This window comes from Notechis scutatus, chromosome 4, assembly GCF_049901735.1.
Source record: "Notechis scutatus isolate UNSWTSFEM ecotype Mainland chromosome 4, rNotScu1.2, whole genome shotgun sequence".
In the NCBI taxonomy this organism is placed as follows: domain Eukaryota; kingdom Metazoa; phylum Chordata; class Lepidosauria; order Squamata; family Elapidae; genus Notechis; species Notechis scutatus.
The window spans coordinates 141,739,919-141,766,226 of NC_142012.1; the positions used below are offsets into that span (position 1 = coordinate 141,739,919).

The window sequence follows — 26,308 nt, forward strand, 5'->3', positions numbered from 1 at the left end:
CATGCTTGACAAACTAAACTAAATAAAATAAATACATAAATAAAAAAGCTTCTTCAGCCCAGCCTAAGCAGCTACACACAGCATGCTCTTTATAGCTGGGTACCATTCAATCGGGCAAGTCCCTGGAGCGTGTGTACCCATTCTCCAGAGATTTCGGAACTTTCTCTACCAGCCTAAAATGACCTTATTCTAAAAAGGATGCCGCCTTCGCTTTCCCTTTCCGTTTCAGCTAGCAAGCCACCATATCTTCTTCCACCGAAGCTCTGGCTGCACGGCTCGTGCGCCCTTAAAGCGCCACACCAACCCGTCCCTCGCCAGACCGCAACCTTCCGAAGAACACCGCAGGCAGGCAGCCTGCCCGCTCCCCCCCCACCTCCCCCCGAGGAGGCATACCCTTTTCGGCTCATTCTTGCAGGCTCCGCCCCTTCCCATCGGCTCCTCCTGCCCTATATAAAGAGGTGGAGCTCCGGAAAGGGTGCGAGTGTCTGGAGCGGGGGGTGTTGGCGAGGTGGGTTGCGGGACTGAGAGCGGCACCATGGCAGGTAAGCCCGAGTGACGCTTTTTTGTTTGTTTGTTTGTTTGTTTTTCCTCCCCCGGAAGGAGGCTGGCGGCGGCGGCGGCGCGTCCATTTCGCGACGGCTTCGTCGTCAGTTGCGGGGAGCGGGTCATACATCCGCCAGAGTTTCCTCTCCGCCCAGTCGCCGCGGGTCTGGCGCTACCTTCCAGCCACAAGTGACTGACAAGCCGGAGCAGCTGCGGCACTTCCTCGTTCGCGGCACTGCTGGTCCGGCGAAGGACAAGGAAAGGAAAGCGGCTGGCGGGAGCGCTCGTCCTCGGGAGACCTCGGGCTGCCCAGTTTTACGCATGGCGGGTCCTATTTTTAGGCTGGCGCGTGAGCCCTGTTTCTCACACACACACGGGAGGTAGCGTGCAAGGAGTGCAAGTCAGCGTGCGCCCTCTTTCTTTTAGGGGTCTGAAGGGGCACGTGCGGGTGACGGGCACCGGCGACCAAATGGGGAATAGAGCTCTTGTAAATGCGTGCATTGCTGCGCGCATATGCGTGTATCTTTGGGTACCTTCTCTTCAAGCGGCAGCCTTGTTTGTACCGCTGGGGAGTATCCTTCGGGCACAGATAGACCATTCTCTGGGGTTGGTCCATGATGTGTCAGTTTTTTCCCCCTCTCTTTTCTCTTTGGGCTGATTTAAAAAAAATCTACTTAATTGGATAGAAGAGGCACCATTTAAGCAGGATTAGGTGTTTGAAACATATAAATCTGCTCTATGATAAAATTTCCCAGTTAGCGGTGTTTCTTATCTAGGTCTGCAGATACTGCAACCACTGTTTTGTAGTCTCCTATTCTAGTGGGGACCATGGTGTGAAGCTCCACCATGCCAGTGTGGCCAGAGACACTCTCCTTAATGCCATCAGGCCCTTTCTTCTCTCTTCATTTTCATAATTTTTCTTCTAATTATAAAGCAAGATGAAGCATTGCAAAGCAGAGAGCTCCAGAACATCTCTGGACTATAAAAATCGGCTGCATAAACTTTTTCAAAAAAATAAATTTGGTGGCTATCCACCTGCTCCCCAGAAATGGCAATGGTGAGTAGAAGTAATAAGGAACATTCTGTCAATTCCATGGGGACATAATCTGAATATTAATTTTTAAATTTGATACTTTAACACACTCACTCTCACAATGTAGTACAATACCAATTTGAGGGAGCCTGGAGCCTGAACGTGTTTTCAAAATGTAAAATATACCTATGGCTGAAACATGTTGGGAACCTCACCACAGAACAGTGGTGAATTCTTAATAATACACATTTAAGCCTGTGGCTTGTTCACTTTCAAGTTAATGCACAAGTGGGTTGCTGAGGAGCCTGAACAACTGAGTGGGAAGTAGGAATCTACTATTGAAAATTAACTATTCAATCAGAACTTTCTTCCATATAACCATAATGCCAGCTACACATAGATGAGAATAATAACATATTCCCAAAGACTTGAGGAATACTTACTCGGTTCTTTTTCTTGTGATTGTTTTTTTTCTTGTGATTGTTCTGCAAAAGTTTAGCCTTTATTCACTCTGCTATCTTGAACACAATTATAACCTTGGATAGGTATAACTTTAGTATCTCACATAGTGTGCTAAATGTTTCCATGTACCTTTGTTTTGCCACAGGTAGCTCTACCTTGGGATTTTAGCCTATTGACCAATACAAGCTGTTAAGATTCTTACCTATCTAATCACTATCATAAGCATTCACTAAGTGAAGGCCTAGGAATTTCTTGTTTTATTTTATTTGCATGAATGAGGCCTTGCCTTTTGCATTCATCCATTCTTAATATCAACCCTAACATCTCCCGGCCATAAACCAATTCAACTCTGGAATGCTTCTATGCATAAATTATATGACTTGGTTTCAGGCATGTGTGCTGTCTTGTGCTGAGTCAGGATATAGTCTATCTCCGTGATGGCGAACCTATGGCACATGTGCCAGAAGTGGAACGCAGAGCCACTTCAGCTGGCAAGTGAGAGGTCGCCTGGAAGAGCCCCACTGCACATCCACGCGCACCGCCCACTTGACAGTTGATTGTTGGGTATATGGCGTGCATGCACAGGGGTGCGCAAGAGATGCACACGCATGTGCAGAGATGCGTGGGCACGCGGGGGGATCTCACGTGCATGCATGGGGGGCCCCGTTAACATTGCCTTCTGGGTGCTTGAGCGCATGTGCAATTTTCGGCACAGGAGCCCAAAAAGGTTAGCCACCACTGGTCTATCTGATCTTCTGTTGTGTGCTTTGGAAAGCAGACTTTGTAAAAAAAAAAAATGCAATGGTCTTTTCATTATTGCTGCCCAATCAATTTAACTCCAGGTGTCAGGGATTAAACATTTTTGAAGCACTTGTTCATTTTATAAATTGCAGCATAATCTTAAGGGTGCTTTATTAAAAAACAATACCTTGAGCTTCTGATGATTTCATGGCTTTTCATAGATTTCCTAATATAGTCAGCTTGACATTGCTTTCTCGCAGGTTGTGTTTTGATACCTACAGGCATAAAATTACCCAGTGGTCTTCCATCCAAATACTAATCAAGTCTGATATTGCTTTCCAGACAAGGTCAGCCAAGTGCTGAAAAAGATGTCTTGAGACAATGTACATGGCTATTGTTTGCCTCTCTGGAGGTTAGTATGATAGAAAGTGCAACTAGAAAAGGAATTAGGGAGATGAGATGGATCTCAGCAGGAGCACTACAGTTTCCCAAGGAGGAGGCAGGAAATTCCAATGAGAAGCCAAAATAAGAGTCTGACCAGTCTAGGAGGTTTTGGGAAGGAGGAAGAAATTAAAAGTAGCCACACCATAGAATGTCTTAGGATGTATCTATTATGTCCTACGATTATAACTTTAGCCTGGTGAGATGCTGTCTATTAGATGTAAGCAAATAAACTATTGGACTAGTTTGGATTTCACTGTGTCATCTTTGTGCTTGGGCCTGACAACTAGTGGTAAAAGACACAAGTGACTAATGGCCAATGTTAGATAGCCTTGAGTTAAGCTAAATTATGTTTTCTCTTGAACTTTCCAAAATCTGTGGGTTTATAGCAATAAATGAAAATTGAACTTAAAACCTGTTATTGTGGTGTTACAATAAAGTGATGTAAGCAATGAACACCCTTGGGTAATATTCTTATGTTTATATTGATACGTTTGCCTTAACCCACACATATCACATCTTCTCAAAGAAGAAACTGATTTTACTAATGACCTTTGGGGGGAAAAATCCCTTGGGAATAAAGCAGCTTTAGAAACATTAAATTGGAAAAATATGTTGGATTATATGTACAGTAATTATGTATACAATAATCCTCAATACTAAATTGTCTGATAGTACATCAGGTTTAGTATATATTCAGAAATATAAGATCTTGCTAGATGCTGGATTATATCAGATTTTTTTTATTATTTCCTGTTGTGAACTTGTTGTGAACTTGTGTATGCTGATAAATCCATATAAGCAATTGAACACCCAATGTATGTCAGCAAATTTCATAAAATGTGCATTTTGTTTCTTCAAAAATATATTAGCGATCCGAGTTGTATTGCACTGCTGTATTGGTTTGTTATTTCAACATAATCAGATATAATCCATAATACATACTCATCCTGCAGAGTAATACTGATTTAGCTATTTTGGTATTAGTATAACAACCATCTTTATACAGTATCGTATGTTTATAAAATTGTCATAGATATTAATAAAAAGCAATATTTTCTGTATGGTAATGTTGTTAGATTGTTTCTGGAGTCTTTGCTTTTGTTCTTGTTTTTATATTGGTCCTTGACCAAAATAAAAGATTGATTGATGCTACAAAATCATTTTATAAACATTTATACAATTGCATGAAGTTCTTGAGCAGCATTGATCTTGAACAATTAAAAAAATTGAACACTAAACATTACCAATTTGGAATTAATATTTAGTTTAGTAAGGAACAAATAACATGTATTTATTTGAGTTTTATCTCACCTTTATTAATTTATAAATAACACAAGGCAGCAAACACATATAATATTTCTTCCTCCTATTTTCCTCGCAACAACAACAACAACACCACTTTGAGGTAGGTTGTGCTGAGAAAGAGTGATTGGCCCAAAGTCACAGAGTCAGCTTTCATGCCTAAGGTAGGAGTAGAACTCAGAGCTTCCTAGTTTCTAGGCCAACACTTTAACCATTGTATCAGACTGGCTGTTCATTCCTTCCTAAATGATAATTACAGGCTTATAAGTTCCAGTTGATCACACTTTAACTTTCATCAGTTAGAAAGAACATTAGCCATTGTACAGACTCTGATTTAAACACAAATTCTAGCTAGGTTTTCAGATTGAAAGGATAAGACTTTGGTATGCAACTAATGATAACACTGAATCAGCTAGTTTGAGTTTCTCATCTCATCTATATTTCAGTTGCTACTTGCCATACTGACAGAGCAGAAATATCTCCAACTTAGGATGCCTTCATTGCTCTTAATAATAATACATTTCCATATGTAATATGACTTGCTTACCAAGTAGATGGCTATGGTCTGTAAGGGTTTGTCTCAAATAGATTAGTTGTTCACAATGAGGATTTATTACTGAGACATGTAACAAGTATTTTTTCCCTTACCATTGTTGCATCATCTTCAGATATTTTCTGCCAACATAGCAATTGATTATGGAAGCTTACAATGGGAAAAAATATTTACACTCCAAACCCATTCCTGGGCACCCAACCACTACAATTGGATGGGCATGGCAGTTGTATAAATATATTCAAGTAATGATTTTATGCATAAGGAATTAAAATACACTACTGAATTTATCAGCCTGCTTACAATAGACATCTCAGGACCCACACAGTTTGATATTCCATTGCAAAATTGGATACATATAAACATGTGGGCATTGCCTAAGGAGGGCATAATGTAGACTAGGCTGGTCTGCTCTAACTTGCCTGTAAACTTTTAGATAATGTGTTCCGTGGGGAGAAATTAATGAATTTAATACTACATGGGTGGGAAGATCTGAGCTATTTCTACTATAACCCACTAAGTTGAATCCTATGCAAAAAGTAGGGAACAGTGCATTTAATTAGAAATTCATTTTGGTATATATAGTTTAAACTTGTGAAGCCAGTGTATCTTGCACAATTTGAATTGCTAAACAGATTTCCTAATAATTTCACTGACACAGAAGTTTCCTATTTCCAAATAATATGAAGTTTGATCGTTTCATCTCCACAAAAATATAACCTTGCAACAGCACAAAAAGGCATATGGTATCTACTAACATGTGGCAAGCATGTTCCTTTGAATGTTTTTTGTTCAGGTTTTTTTTTTGTTTACCCTACATTAGTCCATTGTTACAGGTAAGACAGGAAAGAAAATAAAAGTGTTCTTTGTTAGGATTAAATTACTACCAGTGGATGATGTTTGGTCCTACCTTGTAGGAAGAACTTTTCAATATGCACATTCGAACACTATTGGCTAGGAAATTGTAGATGTGCATGAGTTTTTATTTCTTTTATTTTTTAAAATTATATTAAAAATCCACAGTACAGAACAGTACAGTATAGTATAGTACCCCACCCCACTCCACTCTATATGGCAGCAATCAAACCAGCCACTTGATTGACTCTCCATCAACCGGGGATTCCCAGGTCCGCTGACAGAACCATGTCTTCAAGGCCTTCCAGAAAAGTATGGTGGGGGGGGGGTGTTATTATCTTTTGAGATAATAACATTCCATACAGAAGGCTATTTTTCTTGGTCTGACTAGAAGTACTTCTCTAATAGATGAGACCTGCAACACACAAATTAATAATAGTTAAATATTGCAGATGAATGAATGTTTATTAATGCTTTATTTGGTCTAGTGTAGCAGTAATTATCAGCCCCAGCTGTATTGCCAAAGCCAAAAGAGGGTGGCAGAATGTCAGGTCACCTTCATCTTCTCTAATCTAGTATATTCCTAAACTGATCTGCCAAAGGATTCTTGGAAGCCGATAGAAAGGCAATATTTAATTTTGTGATCTCAAAAAATGTTTTATTTATTTGTAATATTTATATAACTACCTATCTTGCAATCAGGTGACTCGTGCTGTTTGGATATATAGGTAGTCCTCGACTTACGACTAACAAGCATTCGAAGATGGCCTCAGAAAAAGTAACTTAACCACCCCTGCAGTCATGTGACCACAATTTGGGCACTTGGCAACTAGCTCATGTTCACAACTGGTTGTAGCATGCTACGGTCATGTGATCACAATTTTCAACCTTTTTTTGCCAGTGGGGGGCTGGATTCACTTAATGGCTATATTAATTAACCATGTGATTTACTTAATGTCTGAGGTGATTTATTTAACCACTGTAAAAATTGTCATAAAATTGTGTCTGATTCTACTTATGACAGCAGGGTGTTGAAATTCCAGTCCCAGTTGTAATTGTAAGTCAAGGATTACTTATATAAGTACAGTAATTCTTTTTAACCTAAAAAGTAAATTCTATTTTTCTGAAACTACTGCCAGAATAAAACTGAGTGATGGGTCCTAAGAATGTACTATAGGTCTTTCCCATATTAATGATATGTTTGTCTCTTTTCCTTAAGACCAGTCTTTTGTGACACTAGCCACAAATGATTCCTATGTAAAAGGAGCACTTGTCCTTGGATCATCGCTACGGAATTATAGAACGACAAGGAAGTTGACAGTGTTGATCACTCCCCATGTATCTGATGCAATGAGGTAAGTTGCCTGATGCACTGTGGTCATCCAGCCCCAGTGAAAAAAATGCACCCGAAGATCAGGTGGGAGTTTAGTTAAAAATAAATGCATCAATTAGATAAAATTCTACAAGAAATGGAAAAGAAAATGATCTCAAGAATATATAACTTTCTACTAGATTTTAAAATGGAAGAGGAGGTGGTCAAAGAGACGATGGTGGTATGGGTGAAAAATGTTGGCCATAATATAGACCTGGAAAATTGGGAGAGAATGTGGGGATTAAATTATAAACTAATTACATCCACAGCATACAAGGAAAATCAATACAAAATGTTCTACAGATGGCACCTTCCCCCCGCTAGACTGGCAAAAATGTTTAACTCAGACCCAAATTGTTGGAAATGTGGAAAAGAAAAAGGCACTTATTTTCATACCTGGTGGACATGCCAGGAAGTGAAAAAATATTGGGATACAATTAGACAATGGATAGAAGAAATCACGAATCAGAAAATTGAACTAAATCCAGAAACTTTTTTATTAGGTATAATAACACAAAAATGCAATAAAACAGATAGATATATCATGTTACATATATTAACAGCTGCAAGGATCTTGTACGCACAACTCTGGAAGGAGAAGGCATGGTTATAAAAATTATAATAGATTGTATAGAGATGGACAGGCTAACGATGAAAATAAAAGACAGAGAAGATTCAATTTATTATAGGGCCTGGGATGCCTGGTATGAGTGGTTTAGAAATTTAAAAAAATGGCAATTAGGAAAAGAATTAGGGAATATGTAAATATGTAAATATACCATGGAGAAGATTGATATGTAAAGATAAAAGATATTGATTTATAGCAAGAGTAAGATGTAATGATAAAGGAATAAGTAAATATATATACTGAAAAATGTGAGGAGATGCAAAAGATGTCTTGATGTTGATAACAATGTATAAAGTTTTATGTTTTTAAAATTTGAAAACTTAATAAAATTTATTATAAAAATAAATAAATAAATGCAGCTGGGTGAAATTTCCCTTAAGAGCATAGCTAGGCCATCTTTTGTTCAGATAAATCATATGTAGAAATAATGTGAATAGTTATTGCACAGTTGAAATAATCTTTTCTTTCTCATGTACTTTCTTTATCATTTACTGGAACAAGCAGTGTCTTACAGTTCCCATTGAAATTTTATTGTAAAGTAATAAACCTGAACCTGCCTGGAACTATTATTTAATCATCCTCAAGTAGAGAATTAATATTTACAGCTTTTTTTCTTTGGGCTCTTAATTTCTACATTAATTAGAAATTGCCATTGAAGGCTCTTTGCCTTTAGGGTTGTCTAGAGCAGTGGTCGCCAACTGGTGGGCTGCGGCCCACTAGTGGGCCGTGAAAATTTTTTGGTTGGCCGCAGAGAAATCTCACCCCCAGAGCACCACCTCAAAGCAATTAATCCAGGCTGCGCAGAAACACAAGGCTGCGCCGCCCACGTGGCCTACGGGAACTCTCCCCGCTCACTCACTCCTTACCTGGCAAACTTGCCTGCTAAATTTCTATTTTTTTCTTTTTCTGACCATCATCTGTTCTGCTGTGCGGGGAGATTTTGATTAGCTAGGAAGCAGGAAATGGTTGGATTTCTTGCTTTCTAGCTTGTCTTTAGATCTTCGGCTCTGCTTTTAAGCACAGCCGAACCTCCCTTACGACTGAAGGTTTGCTTGCAGGCAAATTCAGTGCAGACCCACAGCAACTGAGCTAACTGATGGCAGACAGATAGATCACTGAATGATTCTGTGAGCAACTCAATCTGCCTGCTTTGCATGATTTTGGGTAAAAGTTGCTCTTTTATAAAAATAAATTAATATTTACATACATGGTGTGCTGTGAGTTAATTTTGTGAGTTTGCTTGCAAGCAAATTTTATGTGACAGACTGAACTAGCCAATGGCAGATAGATAGATTTATGAATGAATCTATGATTCTGTGAGCAATTCAATCTGCCTGCCTGCTTTGCCTGATTTTGGGTAAAAGTTGCTCTTTTTTAATAAAAAAATTCTATATTTATATAAATATTTATAATATTTACATACAAGCCATGGCCAGCCAGTCACATGACCACCAAGCCACACCCACAAATTAGGCCACGCAGAACCAGTTAGTGATCCCTGGTATCTAAAATTATGAGTTTGGCGGTCCCTGAGGTCCAAAAGGTTGGTGACCCCTGGTCTAGAGACTTTTGGATAAAGAGAAGGGGTATTGTGCTGGAGGAAGAGCAGACAAGTTGATTCTATGCAACAATCTGTATGCTGACATTGGGGTTTGCCAATGTCCCTGAATATAATTGAAAGACTTTTGCTTCATAAGAATGGATGTTGAAAATAATGCAGGACCAAGATTTTAGCAACTGGGGATATTTATAAAGATGAGACATTAGATTCCTTACTCTTAGTATAAACAAAAAAGACAAGTCTATTTATGGACAACTAAGGTAGTTGCTAGTGTGTTTGCAAATTTAATTAGTCATAGTTATTTCCCAATTTAAGGCTAATTTAACTTGTAGCCTGAATTCTAAATGTCTTGCTAAAGTATATGAGAAACTTGACTACATTTTCAAGCTTACTCAAATATTTGCATAGTGAGGTTTGTGGCTTGCTGTGCTAAATCTTTAGCAGTTGTATCAAATGCTCTGCAAGATATCTCTTCTTGATGGAGGGCAGAATGTTTAAATTTGTTTAAAGTTTTACGTAAGTGGAACTTTTACAAGGAACTTACTCTTCTCTCCCAGTCTAAATAAATATCTGTGGTAGAAATACCTTCAATTCCAGGAGAATCTTTAAAGGCAAAAATTATGCCAGAATTTTAATAATTAAGTATCTTACATATGTTACATATATTACATATGTTTCATGGGCAATTGGACAAAAGTCATCTAGCTAGCTAGAAAGGAAGCAGCAATAATCTGTAGGGAAGTGACATTAAGTCTTCTAGCTCCTCCCTGCACAACTGTGAATCTTCCTAGAATTTAGGGTAAAACTGGTAGAGAGGAAGTACTTCAGTATTGCCTTTTGCCCTGACTTCTGCTTTTGTATTGATTAACAGAGAAGAGAGCAGTAGTATATAAAAGATCCCTGTACATCATACTATTACATTGTGAGAGTTTTTTAGACCCCTAAATTTTAAAAGGTGATTTAGAATTCAATATTTTAAATTTAAAACTTCAAAAACACTATTATTCTTGTTTTAGTGTAAACTCAGCTAACTAGAAATTTCAAAATAAGATAAATTTTGTTGGTAGAATTTAGAGCTGCCACCACTGTTTCCTGTTCCTGCTCCTGCTTTGTGATTGCATCTCTATTCTAGAACTCAGTTTATCTGAATTTTGTTTTCTTTTTTTCAGCATACCCCATTTCTATTTTTGCAGATGCTGAATCATTATCAATGATTAGTTATTGTTAATAATTTTGTGAGTTTTCAAACCTTATCAATTTCCTGTGGGTATGTTTGCAACCCTGGTATATTCTTGGCTACTGCCCAGAAGTCATTCCATAAATGCTAAAAGCTCCATAATTCTTTAGTTTAAAATAGCCAGTTGACTTATCAAGAGTGTAGGTCTTTTTGACCCATCTGTTTGTGTAGCTCTGAGAGCCTGTCAGTAGTACTAATCCACCACCTTTCAAATGCATTATCTCAAATCTGCATTCCTGTACACTTTAAGTTTGAAACATACTACAGAGGATAAATAGTTGCTGTCAGGAGAATCTATTTCAAGCAAATTCCTATAGGCTTTTACGGAAATACGATATAGGAGTCTGCTTTCTCACAGGTTCTAGGGATAGTGTAGACAGTTATTGGATAAGTGAGTGGCATTGAGTATTGATGTAAACCATGACCATTCCTTTCAATAGGACAGTCTTAGAAAAGGTCTTTGATGAAGTGAAGCTGGTGAATGTTTTGGACAGTGGTGATTCAGCCCATCTTGCACTATTGAAAAGGCCTGAACTTGGTGTTACTTTGACAAAACTCCACTGCTGGGAACTAACACAGTATTCAAAGTGTGTGTTTATGGATGCAGACACAATGGTATGTCTTTCTTGATGCTAATAATCTTTTCAGTTGTGTTCAGTTCATGTTAGAAAATAGTAATTTATATGCCACATAGAGAGTCAATTAGATGCTTTTGATTTGCACCACTTCAGACATATGTACTATTAATATATAGAATACTTATTCCATTCTCATGAACCAAAGTATTGTAAAGAATAATCCATGGCTTATATATAAAATGTTGAATTCTTCAGACCTTACAAAATTGACTACATATTTCCATCATATATGTACCATAGTATTATGTGTTCCATATATAATTTATTATCCATTTACTCTATGTCATACGCTAAATAAATAGAGATATGTAGAAACTGCATACTTCGCTACAGCAAATAATGGCTTAATCCAGTGCATAAAAGCATCTACTTTTCTGTGCATCTTATTGCCCTGTTGATAAATAGGCAGTAATTTAAAGAAAAAGTCAGACTGCACCAGAATTCTGGGATAGTGCTAGATATAGAAATATACACATTAACTAGAATGCCTAGTCTCTTATCTTTGCCATATAGACAGGATTCTTCACAACTTTAAAATGGGGCATGAATTGTGAATTGAAATGCATTCAATTAACGTTGCTTCCAGAAAAACTCGTATCAACATAAGTAGATCTAAACAATGTAATAACAATGTATCTTAGAGGAAATTACCATTCCTTTTGCTGGTGAATAATACACTTGTACTTGCAAACCATTTCTTCCCCACTAGGTCTTGTCAAACATTGATGAACTTTTTGAAAGAGAAGAACTTTCAGCAGCTCCAGATCCAGGCTGGCCTGACTGTTTCAATTCAGGAGTTTTTGTTTATAGGCCTTCCATTGAAACATTCAATCAACTGTTGCAACTTGGCACAGAGAAAGGCAGCTTTGATGGTACCTATCTCATTTTATCTGGTTGATGGGGAAATCTTTTATTTGAAGGCTGGGTATATGTTAAATCATATTATTCAAAACAAATCTATAGCAAATGTGTAATGCTTGTAGAACAGAGTACTGCTGAAGCTTTCAGTAGGTGGGGTTTTATTTCAATGGACCTGAATGTATGAAACATTAATAAGATTTCCTAAAAGTGGAGTAAAAAGGAAGTGGGTAATCTGTCAGTAAATCATTTGGGTGTATATGATTACAATAAGAATTGCAATAGATTGTCTTTCAACAGACCAAGAGTCATTACCTAATGGCATATAGAATAGGGCAGTGTGTTCTGCTTCTTCTAGAAAAACAACAGACCTGTGCTGTCCAGACAGTATATAGGTAACAGAACAAGACCAGTGTTATCTTTCAAGCCATAATAACATGGTTAGATAAATGCATAATGAACCACGACATCCATTTGGCAATGACATCAATGATACTGATCTTTCTTAAAGGAAGACCTGATGAGAATATTCCTAGCATCAGAGTTTGAAGAGGCCATTTAAGTCATCAAGACTGGTTCCCACATCGGTGTAGAAACCCCTTTGCTTCTAGCTACTGCTTGAACACAATCCTGCAAAGGGGAGCTTTTGGCTGCATCTCCATGTTATTTGATCTGTTTAACCTAAGCCCATATCACCTCAGAATCTGATTTCTGGTACCTTAAGCCCATCAATTATATAAGTATATCCTACACTTAAGAATAAAAAAGTAGCTAAGCTGTATGCTACAGCTCCAGTGGTTGTCCCCACTTTCCAGAAATGTTCCAAGTAGTCCTGAAGTGATTCCAATTTCAAACAACCTTAATTTTATTTCTGAAAACTTCCAAAATGGTTGGAACAGGATTGGAGTCAAACTAAGGCATTTCAGACTTAAGACATTTTGAATTTGAAACATTTTTTGCAAAGAACAGGTTTCTGTTTTCCGTGCGAGGCTCCTTTCAAAAGAATATCTCCCATCATTCTTTCTAGATTAGAAAAATGCCTGAATGGAACAGGCAGGGCAAGTTGCTCGTTTGACAATTGCTGTAAATGCACTTGGTGTGGTTTTATCATGTCAGTCCTTTCAAGTACAGATGTCCAGCACTCAAGGAAAGAGGGCCACTTATCATTTTTGCCAGAGCAGGTTGGCATATTTACAACTGAAAGCAAAGGCTTTGAAACTTCCAAGAGTGTCATAACAGTTGCTGAAATGGTTAAAAGCAACAAAAATAAAAAATGTGGGTTTTTAAAAGACAGTTTCTCTCCACCCCCCCCTTTTAATTCCAGTGAAGATTGGCCTGGCTTACTAGAAAAGACTCACTTATGCAACAATACTTCACTTGATCCTTTGCAGCTACTGTTGCCAAAAAGAAGAGCATGGCCAGCTAGAATCTAGAAGAAAATCATTGCAGATAGAAAATGAGAATATACTGTAATATTTTGGTCTGTTTCTCTATTGTTTCAATAATCCTCTGCCTGAAGGAGACTGATTTTCTGGGGCTTTTCATTTCTACAATTAGGCCACAATCTTTTACATACAGAAAGCAAGAAACATGAAAAAAGCTACAGTAGTCTTTCTATTATAACTCACATCACTCCAAACCACGTTGTTTGGGGCTGTAGTAGGTAGAGATTGCAGGAAGTTAATTTGTACAATATTGACTCAAGGGACACTTAGCTTGATTCTCTTTGCAGAGAATTATGAAACTGTTTCTCTGTTGTATGCTACCGGCAGTTGCCTATAGACGAGAATAGTGGCAAATTAATTTAATAAATGCTATTTTTCTGAATAAGAAGTCATAAACATAGTAAAATTATAATATTTATAATAAAATATAAGTTAATAATAATTGATTAATAATTGGAAAAAAACAGTTAATAATTGAATAAAATCCAGTTTGGTCTGGTGGTTAAGGCACCAGGCTAGAAATCAACAAGAGTCTGGGTTCTATTCCTGTATTAGGCATGAAAGCCAGCTAAGTTACTTTGGGCCAATCATTCACTGTCAGCTCAACTACCCCCACAGGGTGGTCTTGTGGGGAAAATAGGAGGAGGAAGGAATATTAGATATGTTAGCTACATTGAATTATTTAATAACTATAATAAAAGCAGGATAAAAAAATCTAAAAACAGACATTTTTCAGTGCAAAGACAGGCTGATGTAGTTCCCTTCTTCAAAAAAAGAAAAAATAATAGATCCAGGAATCTACAAACCTATCAGCCTGACATCAGTACCTAGGAATATTCTGAAAAGGATAATCAAACAACGAATCTGTGAACACCTAGAGGCAAACATAACTAAAAGCCAATATGGGTTTGTCAAAAACAGATCATGCCAGACAAATCTTACTGTATTTTTGACAATGTAACAAAATTAGTGGACCAGTAAAATGCTGTAGATATAATTTACTTGGGCTTCAGTAAAGCATTTGATAGAATAGACCACAATCTATTTCTTGATAAGATAGAAAAATATGAGTTAGGCAGCACCACCATAGATGGCTTCATAACTGGCTGACCAATTGCACTCAACATGTAATCCTTAATGGAACTTTTATCTACACGAAGTATACAGTGGGGTAACCCAAGGCTCTGCCTTACGCCCTTCAATATCTCCATCAATTATCTAGATGAGCAGAAAGAAAGGAAACTCATCAAATATGCAGATGACACTAAGCCTTCCCGGAATAGCCAACACTCAATAAGATAGGCTCAAGATACAGAAGGATCTGAACAGTCTTGAACAATGAAATTCAATGATAAAAAAGTAAGGTTCCACATTTAGGCAAGAAAAACCAAATGCACAGGTATAGAATAGGTGGTATCTGGCTCAATAACAGTAACTGCAAGCAGGATCTTGGTGTCCTGGTGGACAATCACTTAAATATGAGTCAGCAGTGTGCTGCAGCTGCGAAAAAAGCCACACAGTCCTACGCTGCATTGAGGGTCAAAATCAAGATCACATGAATCACTTTATAATGCCTTGGTAAGGCCATCCTTGGAATATTGCATCCAGTTTTGGTCACTATAATATAAAAAAGATGTTGAGACTCTAGAAAGAGTGCAGAGAAGAGCAACAAAGATGATTAGGGAACTGGAGGCTAAAAAATACGAAAAACAGTTACAGGAATCAGGTATGCCTGGTCTAGTGAAAAGAAGGACTAGCAGTTTTCAAATATTTGAGGAGCTGCCACGAAGAAGGGGCTCAACCTATTCTGCAAAACACCTGAAGGCAGAACAAAAAGCAATAGATGGAAACTAATAAAGACAACTAACCTAGGACTAAGCAGAAATTTCCTGACAGTACAATTAATAAGTGGAACTGGTTATCTCCAGATGTTGTGGATACTCCAACACTGGAGGTTATTAAGAAGATATTCCATTTGTCTGAAATAGTATAGGCTTTGCTACTTGAGCAAAGGGTTGTGCTAGAAGACCTCCAAGGTCAATTCCAACTCTATTATACTGGATTTCTGACCCTGTGTATTTTTCTGTATTTTGGAAATGTTATATAAATGGTCCATGAGACAAAGTCTTGTTATCTCTGTAGAACAGGATCTCTCTTTATTACTTGCTTGGCTATAATTGCTCCTAATTTGAAATTGCCTTCTGAGTGAAGTGTCTTTATGTTTGTGCTGAAAATTATGTGGAAGATGCTTTTTAGAAGAACTATATTGAATTGTAAAAGGAGGTGAAAACATTGCATAGATGTATAATGAATGGGCATATTTTTGGTATTATTCACACTTGTACTGTTGTGTTCCCTCTGCTAAAATATGCGTGAAAATTAGGTTACATTACTGCAGACAGTTTATCATGGGAAAATTCTCCCCTCCCCACATAAGAACAGCCACATTCTAAAGCTTCATTCATGTGAACTAAACCTGCTGCTTTCTAATTTTAGGAGTTGCTTGTGTTAGTTGGCAGAAACTAACTTCCAAATTTCCAAAGAAGCTGTCTTGGTTGCCTAAATTTTGTTACTTTTCAGTAGATTTATTTGTGCCTCTTTTAACATGCAGTGCAAAATGGAAAACAAAGTCCCCCTATGAAATAGCAAGAGTTATTTAGGAATCTACTTTTGAGCTTCTTTTTTGTCATTTAAAAGTTAAGTCCTAAATTACTCTTGGCTTTTTCATATGACTTAATTAATGAGTATTGGCACTAGTTAAACTGGCAAAGATACTAGATGGCTTACATTAACAATTAAGATAGCATGGTTCCTGTCTGAAGCAAAACACAAATAGAAGTTTTGTATTCCCTCTGATTATATTATCTCAATATTACCTTCCTTGACTATTTCCTAAGTTTATTTTGACATTTATCCCAGAATGCAAGCATATTGGATTTCACTTAAAAATATTATCAAGGGGTATGTTTTGGCAATAACCATAAACAAATTTCAGACAACAACTCTTTTTGCTGTGGGAAATTGAAACAGAGATGCTGTTTTTTTAGAAATTCATTAAGTGTTTGGGTTTTTTCCATTCTATGTTCAATATGCCCTGAATCTTAAATTGGTACAGCAACTGGAATTGCCAAACTTGAAATTACAAATAGCTTCAGATGCACTCAGAGCTGCTGTTGTGTTCCAGCTGCATGCTTAGGAAAGAATATTCCTAATCTTACTCTGATTTGTAAAGTGAATAAGATAACTCTTTATTTTAAAGATAGATATTATATAAATCAAGTGTACCAGCTTTCATATGCGAATAATATTTGATCTTGACTCTCTGGTAGAGCCAACCAAAACTTACCATCTACTAAGTTTTGATGTGCCTGTATAAATAGCAGTCTTTAATCCTTATTGAATAAATAACTTTGCAAAGTATTTAAGTGAAAAGTCCCCACTCTTATTTTTTGTAGATCAATCCAAGCAGCTCAGCTGCTTCTAAAATGTTGTCACTCTGTTGCTCACTATTCTGTTTCCTAAACTGAACTAAGCAACATAAACATTTCCTTGGCCTGAATGATTTACTTGATGTCTGTCGCCTTACAAAATAATTGAAAGAATGTAGATTGATATATGCAACCCCATCTGGGCTCCCTGAAGCTAGTGTTCTGGATAAGATGCCAAGAACTTAAAAGCCTTAAATATTAATTCATGATGAGTCATGGATGCTTGCAGAAGAAGTCAGTGCAGGGATGATCATGTCCTTCATTGAGAAAAACAACTGATAAATAGTGTGGTCAATAAAGACAAAAATCACTCCTCAGAAAGTCTCAGTTTTAATCATTTACATAACTATTGGGCATATTCATAGCTTCTAATGGTTCCATTTTTAGAACTAAGCAGGTTTTTAAAAGTAATATATTTTATTTGAGAAAATAGGTAGACACATCACATCGTAAAGCAATTTTTAAACTGATTTCCACCAGCAAAAACTATTTGGCATGAAAACAGATTCATACTTCCGAAATAATTAGATGGTCCATCTTCAGTTCAATTAATCAATCATGAATGTTTGGAAAGCTGCCTCGTTCATTACCAAACAGGATTTTAAATTGTATTAATAAACTTGTTCAAAATTTTGTTCAACAAAACTACCAAACTAATACTGCAGATGAGATACACACATTTCTGATCTTTTGAATTCATTTTATGTATGGTATGTCAATATTTGAAACTGATTTTTAATGGCTTTTTAAACCATTGCTTTTTCTTTGACTCACCTTTCTCTCTCTCTCTCTCTCTCTCTTTCCCTCCCTCAGGTGGGGACCAGGGTTTGTTGAACACTTTCTTCAGCAGTTGGGCAACTACAGATATTAGCAAGCATCTCCCCTTTATTTATAACTTAAGCAGTATTTCTATTTATTCCTACCTCCCAGCATTTAAAGCGTAAGTAGATGATTATGCACGCAGACAGAGTAGGCTGAACTATTAAATATGCATGATTTAATATTCATTCTGTGTCTCTACTGCTTCCAGATTCAAACAGTGTAAGAGGAATTATGCTACTTGCTCTTGATGGCAAGGCAAGGATCCCCACCGCTTAAATGAGAGTAAAACAATTGACTTGTTTATAGTATGTCTTATAATAGGTAATACACGTTATCCAACCTTAGTTTTTTTCCCCAATATGAATAATGGGAATTAGATGGTTACATTAGAATCACTCTAATGTTATGTTATCACTTCTTTGTTTGATCTCAGCAGAATAAGCCAGCAAAATTTAAAAGAATATCACTACAGTTCTTTGAGTGGTTATCTATGAATTAATGCCACTGCACAGAACCCCACTGAAGTTATATGAATTCACAGGTGACTTTCAAAGAACTGCACTTACAGATGAGAAATCAGCTCTTTATTGTATTCTGAGTGATTCACATAAGAAAGACTAGCAAACTTTTAAGCTGGAGGAAGACCTGATTTTCAGAAGATAATCAAGGAGGATGGTGTTTCCAATAGTCATAACTATCTGTAATGCTGTGAAAAGATGAAGGACTGAGTCTATGTGGTTGTCTAGCACAACTTCAGTAAGGCAGAGTCCCAGAAGAAGAGTGCTTCTGTAGTAAATGTAGATCATAAAACAACATGGCTGGTTAGCCAATAAATTGACTAATAAATTTGTTTGCTGCCCAGAGTCACTCGTCTGAGATGGGCGGCTATAGAAATTGAATAAATACATAAATTACAAAACTCAATCTGACTATTATAAAATGCTGAAAGGCAAGACCACACCCTTTAAAAGGTCATTGGAAGACAAGAAATAACTGTTTATCTAAGGAAAACTATCCTATATTGTAAAAGACAAAAGCATGATGGCCACGTAAAGAATGAACCTATGTTTTCTACAGCTCTAAAAAGCTGGGAGAATATAGGCAAGATGTCTTCCACAAATACAAAATCAAGACTGACTTTAGAACATTGGCCTCAGCAAATGTTTATGTAATTGAGCAGAAGAAAATCAAGAAAGCATGCTAGGCTGAAATAAAAAAGTGGAATTATCTCGCAGTAGCATCCTGGAAGAAAGAATAGTTCTGTGGATGAGTTAGTGACATTTAATCTGTCTGTTATGTGAGTAGCCGAAGGCACAATTAGGTGACTGATAGAAAGAGAATATTGTAGTGGAAAGTTGCTTCATTCTTTGTTATTGTGAGTTGTTCTAGAAGTACCAGCTGAGATTGTGAAAGATGATCTACCCTAAAAAGACAAAGAATAAAACTGAAAATAACGATACCTTTCAGAAGTACAATGGACATAAGAGCTCTGAGTTGAGGTTCAGAGTGCTGAAAAAGATTTAGTGAATTTCAAGTGTTCTGATGTATAAGATGTCCTGAAAGAGTAGATATTTAGGAAGGTTTTCCTAGAATTCCCCATCTTCCCTTGCCTGAAGAGTTGATAGACTGGACAGTACTAATGAAAGCCCAGCATGTATCTGCTAAAATTGGCCATTATAGAGCAATGCATCTGAATTATGAAGGCATCAGGATCTCTTTCTTTGCTGCTGCTGATGAAAGATAGGTGTCAGTGGATCTTCTGGAGTTGATGGATTTTATCAATTTATTGAAAAAATGAAAAAAACCAGACAGTCCCTGGGATATCTTAAAAGGTTAAGAAGAAGATAGTTTTATAAAGTCAGGAAACCCACAATGTATATGCCCATTTAAGGAGAGAAGTTTGCTTCTATATTCATTTCACTTATGAAAAGGAGTCCTTAAGATCAAAGGTCAAAGGCTTTATCACTCCTATTTTTGTCCCACGTTTTAGCTGAAACTTTTAAAAAAGTTTTTTTTTTAATCTTTGGATTTCAATGGCGCAATCTCAGGGTGCTCTTGGTGCCACAAAATTGAGATTATGGCAATGTCTTACTTTTTCCCCTCATATAGCCTACCTTGGTAGCATGTTCATTTCTGAAGTACTCATGTTTCGTATTAAACTGCTGTTAATTGCTGGCATTAAGTTATCTTACCTCTCAGGAAAAGCCAAATAAATCTCTTTAAATTTTGCCCTTGGAAGATCCAGAAGCAAGTGTGCAGTTGTAGGAACAAGTCTCTAGGCAACATTGAATGATCATGAATTTAATAGAGCAGCTGACGTAAGCACCGTTTTCATTAAGGTTCAATTGTGTCTTATGATTCAAATGTCATGAGATACTGTTAGGTTAAAATTAGTGCCCTTATTTTGGGATCTTCATGCAAACTGGAATGAATACATTGTACTCAGTGGTTGGTGGAAAGAGTATCTGGCTTGGTGAATGGAATTGTGATGTAATTGTGATTGCAAGCAGCTCCTCTTATAACATGAAGTATATTATAAAGAATCCTACATTCAGGTTTACGCTACATGGAGTCCTTCAGTTCCATTCTTGTGGCATTCTGGCCATGATTGCTGAAATATTATAGCAGGAGTTTTTTCCACTTTGAAGTAGGGAACAAAGTACAAATAAAATATTAGCTCATAAATAGGTATAACATAGTTTTAAAAAATGAAAATCTGACCAGATTCCTTCTCAATCCTACCCAAATTTTAAGCATGCTATGCTTGATACTAGCATGCGATTAGAACAGGATAATCAACTGTGCCAAATGCAATAGTTCCTGGAGTAACCTTAAATTTTGTTATGGTCACATTGAATGCTTTTTAAATATAGAAAATGTATTTAACAGAAATAGGCGTGAACTCAATTTTTTTTAAAAAAAATATGTTCATACAATACCAAAGAGATTAAAATAGCTTATTTAGGGGGATGTTTTACTCAGGAAAAAAGATGGAGAATGTTGAACAGATAGTGAATGAACAATGCTTAGAATTATTATTATTAAATAACACAGCAAGTCAACTTGTTTCACATACAATATTTAAGACATCTTGTAGAACTGGTTTTCTTTCATGTTCAGTTTCAAACACTCCTTGTTCTATTATGCTGTCTATCAAATTAATAAACGAACTCATGATTATGTGCTTAGTTACATACTTTACTAAGATTTGCTGATATCCTAGTATTTTAAAATTTTCTATAATACAAATAAATGAGGAAAGGGCAATGTCTAAAGTCTGATAGTTGGTAGGTATTGGTAGTAAAAATACGTTAGTTAATATGTTAGTTATATAGCTATATAACTATAACTATATACAGTACTATTGTATGGATGTATGGATGTATAATTCACAATATTAAAACTATTGATACCAGGATGGAATTTCTGATCACTTCTCAGGGATGAACTTCAGTGATCTTCAGTTTGTAGCTTCTTGCTGTTCACTGACAAGAAACAAGTTGAATTAATTCTGCAAATTGATGTAAACTGATTTTAATTACTTCCCTGCAGTCCTTGTGCATCATCACCAGGTCTGGCTGTGATAAAGCCAGTAAAGGTGTTTTTCTGATAGACATAAGAATTCAGATCCATACGAAATATTGAGCTTAATTGTATTTAACTTTAAACAATTATTAAGCAATTATTCTTTCAAGCTATATCCATGCACTCCTATATTAAGGTGTTATGACTTTACCTACATATAAAAGTGACCTCTTCTTTTGACAGGTTTGGGATGAATGCTAAAGTTGTGCACTTTCTGGGCAGAGTGAAACCATGGAATTATACGTATGACTCCAAAGCAAAAAGTGTCAAAGAAGACACTCAAGATCCCACAATGATTCATCCAGAGTTCCTCAATATGTGGTGGGACACTTTTGTCACAAATATCTTACCATTATTACAGCAGCATGGTGTAATCAAAGATACAGCTACTGGTGTAAAGGCGGTATGTCTCATTAATGGACATTCTCTACTTTAATGTGGGATGTAGAAAATATTTCTTTTTTGGCTTGGAATTGAGTTCATTTGAAGCTAGCATGTTTGCTACAAAAACAGCTTGCAACTGTGCATTAGCTAGAGAGCTGACTAGTCATAAGTTTGCAACATTTTGTCTGCTCCCCATAAATGCAGCACATTGGTATGCTTCTTATTAGATGACCAAATAATAGTTCTAGACTTTTCTTAAGGAGCTATGGGGTAGCCAAAACAAACATGGACAGCCCTGGATTTATGGCTTTACTAACCGGATTGTTAAAACAAGTGTTTGGAGAATGGGAACATAAGAAGTCTTTATCCTACCACAGAGAAAGTTTGAGCAGGAATGGAGGTTATAGATTTCAGAGGTCAGTGTTCAAGGGAAAAGAAATCTCTTAAATAAATTTACAACTCCCTTATCTCCTGAATCAGTCAAATCATGCTTCACTATCATCCTAAATATAGTTAACAATGACTTCTTTGAAACGCTGCCGACGTGCCCCTAAAATCTGCTATTTCTTCCAGATCTCATAGGAAATGTTATAGAGCAAAGAAATAATGCAGACAGAAAGATATTTTTCCTATCTTGATCATCCATCCATGTAAGATTGTATCTTCCATTATAAATGTAGCATATACCACATTTCAGTGCTACAATATGAAGAAAAGAATGCCAAATGAATTTTCAAGGCACTTCAGGACAGGAAGTATATACATTAAAATAGGGTCAAACATTTTGTGCAAGTTCAGACTCATCAATACCAGTGGTATTCTGCACTTCCCACTACCATCTTTCCCATCATTCTAACTACCCCACCCGACAGAACTTTGAAGAAGTCTACAAGGAATCTGAAAGTTTGATATTTTTTTAACAATGGCTTTGCATACTTTGTAAATCTATGCAGCTGGTTTGAAGAATTTCCTTGAAACATTCATGATTCATCTACATTTTTTCACAGATTAAGCATATCCTAGAGCACTGTTAAATTCCAGCAGGCACCATTTAACTCTTGCATTTTTAAAGAACTTTAAACGACAGAGTTCTATTAATTCTCATTAAATGTTGATTCAGATTGGAATATGCACTTAGGCCTCTCAGGGTTTCATATCCTGCACTATGCTTGGCATCGTAGTTATTTGTCTTAAGAGAAAATTTCTAGTAAATTGCATTCAGTAAACAGACCATGAAGATGCCTGTAGGGGCATGTCTCCTCTCTGTTATGAACTGCTGTCTCTGATAAATTGAGGGTGAATGAAGGGTGGTATTGTGCCAACTGTCTTAAAATTTGTGTTAGAATTTTACAATAGTGCACCTACAAAATTTGTGGGTTTTTTTACTGATGTTTTTACATATCTTGTCATTTAAAATAACTTGGTTCTGCCTTCTTCTGCATTCAGACTAATCATGCAATATTGATTACTTGGGCTTGATATACAGAAAACAATAATTATATTCTTAGCCCTGTGACTAAACATACTGATCTATTCTTGAGCTATGCTTTCTGTTGTCTGTATTTCAACTTTCTAATGAACTATTTGCAGCTGTCGGGCTTGGTCTATACACTGGCTTTCTCTTGTGGCTTCTGTAGAGAGGTATGAAGAACTTAAGCATAACTACCTGTCTGCTATTTCATTGACCCAGATTCTCTTTTTATTTATGTATTCATAGCTCTTTAAATTGCATAAATGGTGCTTGCTGCTTTGCATGGGATCTCATTGGTTTTCTTACTTTCTGCTTAGTTACTTTATGCTTATACCTTTTTGTAGTGTGTAATTGTGCTTCTCCCACTTATCCTTCATTTCTTTTTAGGAAGAGGTAACAGAGGCAGTCTCCCACCTGTCACTTTCAGCAGCAGAAATGCCACATTCACCACCATCACCACCAGCTATGTCCTCAGAAGAACGTAAAGAAAAATGGGAGCAAGGTCAGGCTGACTACATGGGAGCAGACAGCTTTGACAACATCAAGAAAAAACTTGACACCTACCTCCAGTAAAAGCACTTGTATTTGCTCCCCCAAATATCAGCAATACAAGGACTTGTTTCAGAGCTGTAGCAACTAGAAAAGTCAGCTAGGGTCAGTTAAGTTTGCCAGAAGCGTTGCCGGTGCTGAACTGAAGGCTTTTGGAAATACTGCAGGTAAGAACTGAGCAAAAGCTGTTTTAAGTATGAATTCGTGTGCCAATCATGTGTCCAACAGTCAGATCTTTTTCTTTTGCTCAAAAACTCACGAATATGCCTGCAAAGAACCTGAGAAAAGGATACCGCATTGGCCTGAAACATACTACTCAGACCTAAAAGACTGTGCATTACCTCTCCTTCCTTTCACACATGCACACCAATATGTTCTGCTTGCTACAAAGAAATAATGGCTAGAGATTCAGGCAGGTATAACAGAAGAGCCTTATAATACTAGCATATGTATATGCAACTTGATAACTGTAAAGTTACCTTTTTGCCTGTTCCAGCCATTTCTGACCAGTTTTCTATGCACAAAACTACAGCATGGCAAATGCTTTTGTTCAGGTTCTCTGTATGACTGAGACAAGTAAATCTGTGAACTGTAATGGCAAAGTACAAAATAAAAACATTGTTGAAAGTTGTCAACCCATCAAGTGGCAATAAAATCTGTGACCCTCTGAAGTCTCTTACTTAGCATTTGTAATCTGTGTCAACACACTTTTCAAATCAATACAACTGAGAATTTTCTTTAAAGTTGATCTGGTGTAAGTTTGCTTTCCATTGATGTGTGTTCTATTTAAAGGCCACAGATGTATACATTAATTGAAAGCTCACCTGGAAGACACTTTGGAGATGGGAAGGAAATAAAAAGAGCAGAAGATGGTGTCAGAAGATGGTGTCAGAAGTTCTGATTCTACAGGATGGACTGTTCTACACACTTTTTAAGTGTATCCACGTTAACTTTAAAACATAGTGACAACCGTCAGTCAATTATTATCCTCAGTAATTAGAATGCTTGACAGAAGATTAAACAATACTTTTGATTGGCTAAAACCTCTGCTCCACAAAATGATGATTTAATAGGAAATATTGATATTATTGAATAGTATTCCATCAATCGTACATGCAAGATGCATGAGTAGAACAATAGTAAACCTCTAGATGGGAAACTTGTCCTTCCTATCTTATAAGCTGGAGGAAAACAAAGGCAAGTTACTAAATTAGGTGAAATTTGTTTATTTTCATTATAAGAATAATATAACCAATTACCAATTATTTTCTATTTTCCAAATTCCAATAGCCAAAGTATCCTGCCTCTAAGAGATAAGCAGCATAAATTCTGGGAATTTTTTGAAGTATTTGAAAGGGAAGAGCATTTTAAAAATAAAAGTACAATCCAATGAAAGCTGAGTATGTTTAGTCCTATCAAAGACGCTGACTAAAGATGGAATTGCTGGGTTTTATTTTATTTTAGAAAATTTATATTGCTGCCTGCTCACACATGGTGATTCAAGGTGGGTTACACAGATATAAAAACCATGGAAAACAAAAATAAATTAGTAAAATAACACACACCCAACAACACACATTCATACAAACTATTTAATGGACTCCATCCTGCTCTAGGTTCCCCAGGCCCGCTGACAGAACGTCTTCAGCACCTTCCAAGAGTGTTAGAGTGGGGGGGGGGGCAGTCTAATGTGTGCGGGAATGTTCCAGGAGTCACCCAGAGAAGGCCCTTCTCCTAGATCCTGCCAGATGTATCTCTCTAGACTCGCAACACTGCCTCCCTGCTCTAATGGGTCGGGGAGATGAGGCCAGCAAGAGACGGTCCCTCACATACCATTGTTTTGAAGTTTTACTAAGTTTACTATTTTGGAGGGAAAGTATCCTGCACAGATGTTAAGGTTAAAAGAATATTGTGCCTTGCTATTCATTTTGGGGAATTTTTTTTTTAGAGATGCAAACATTGGTGTCTTCAAGCATATGAAAATGGGCATTCCAGAGATGAGTTAAGTGAGATAGCAATAGCATCTAGACTTATATACTGCTTTCTAATGCTTTACAGCCCTCTCAAAGCGGTTTGCAGAGTCAGCATATTGCCCCCCAACAATTTGGGTCCTCATTTTACCCATCTCGGAAGGATGGAGGGCTAAGTCAACCTTGACCCTGGTAGGATTCGATCTGCCAAAATTGCAGTAGGGCTTGCAATACTGCAATGAGATGCTGCCCATTCAGTCAAGTCACTTTAATTAGTGTCCATAGACAGCCCTTTTCTCCTTGGAAATTTTGTATACCAGCTGGGATTTTGAAGTGTCAAGACTTTTCAACTGTGTAGATAAAATCC

At 36.9% G+C, this 26,308-nt stretch overlaps 1 protein-coding gene across 3 annotated transcripts; it reads left to right on the forward strand.

Moving 5' to 3' along the window:
- The first annotated feature begins 321 nt into the window (after positions 1–321).
- Positions 322–24,642, forward strand: GYG1 (glycogenin 1). 3 transcript variants are annotated; one of them, XM_087965132.1, is made up of 8 exons: positions 377–542; positions 7,153–7,288; positions 11,172–11,346; positions 12,079–12,241; positions 17,974–18,100; positions 21,751–21,970; positions 23,542–23,592; positions 23,810–24,642. In XM_087965132.1, the coding sequence occupies exons 1-8, from the start codon at positions 536–538 to the stop codon at positions 23,993–23,995; spliced, it is 1,065 nt and encodes a 354-aa protein (XP_087821258.1). In that variant the 5' UTR covers positions 377–535; the 3' UTR covers positions 23,996–24,642. The 3 variants fall into 3 exon arrangements, with proteins under 3 accessions (XP_026520627.1, XP_087821258.1, XP_087821259.1); XM_087965133.1 differs by lacking the exon at positions 377–542 and adding an exon at positions 5,300–5,323; XM_026664842.2 differs by lacking the exon at positions 23,542–23,592 and having other exon boundaries at positions 322–542.
- The last annotated feature ends 1,666 nt before the right edge of the window (positions 24,643–26,308 follow it).

Coding starts and splice junctions, on each gene's coding strand:
- GYG1 (XM_087965132.1), top strand. Junction 12,242..17,973: donor AGAGAAAGGCAGCTTTGATG/GTACCTATCTCA, acceptor TCCCTCCCTCAG/GTGGGGACCAGGGTTTGTTG. Junction 23,593..23,809: donor CTTGTGGCTTCTGTAGAGAG/GTATGAAGAACT, acceptor ATTTCTTTTTAG/GAAGAGGTAACAGAGGCAGT.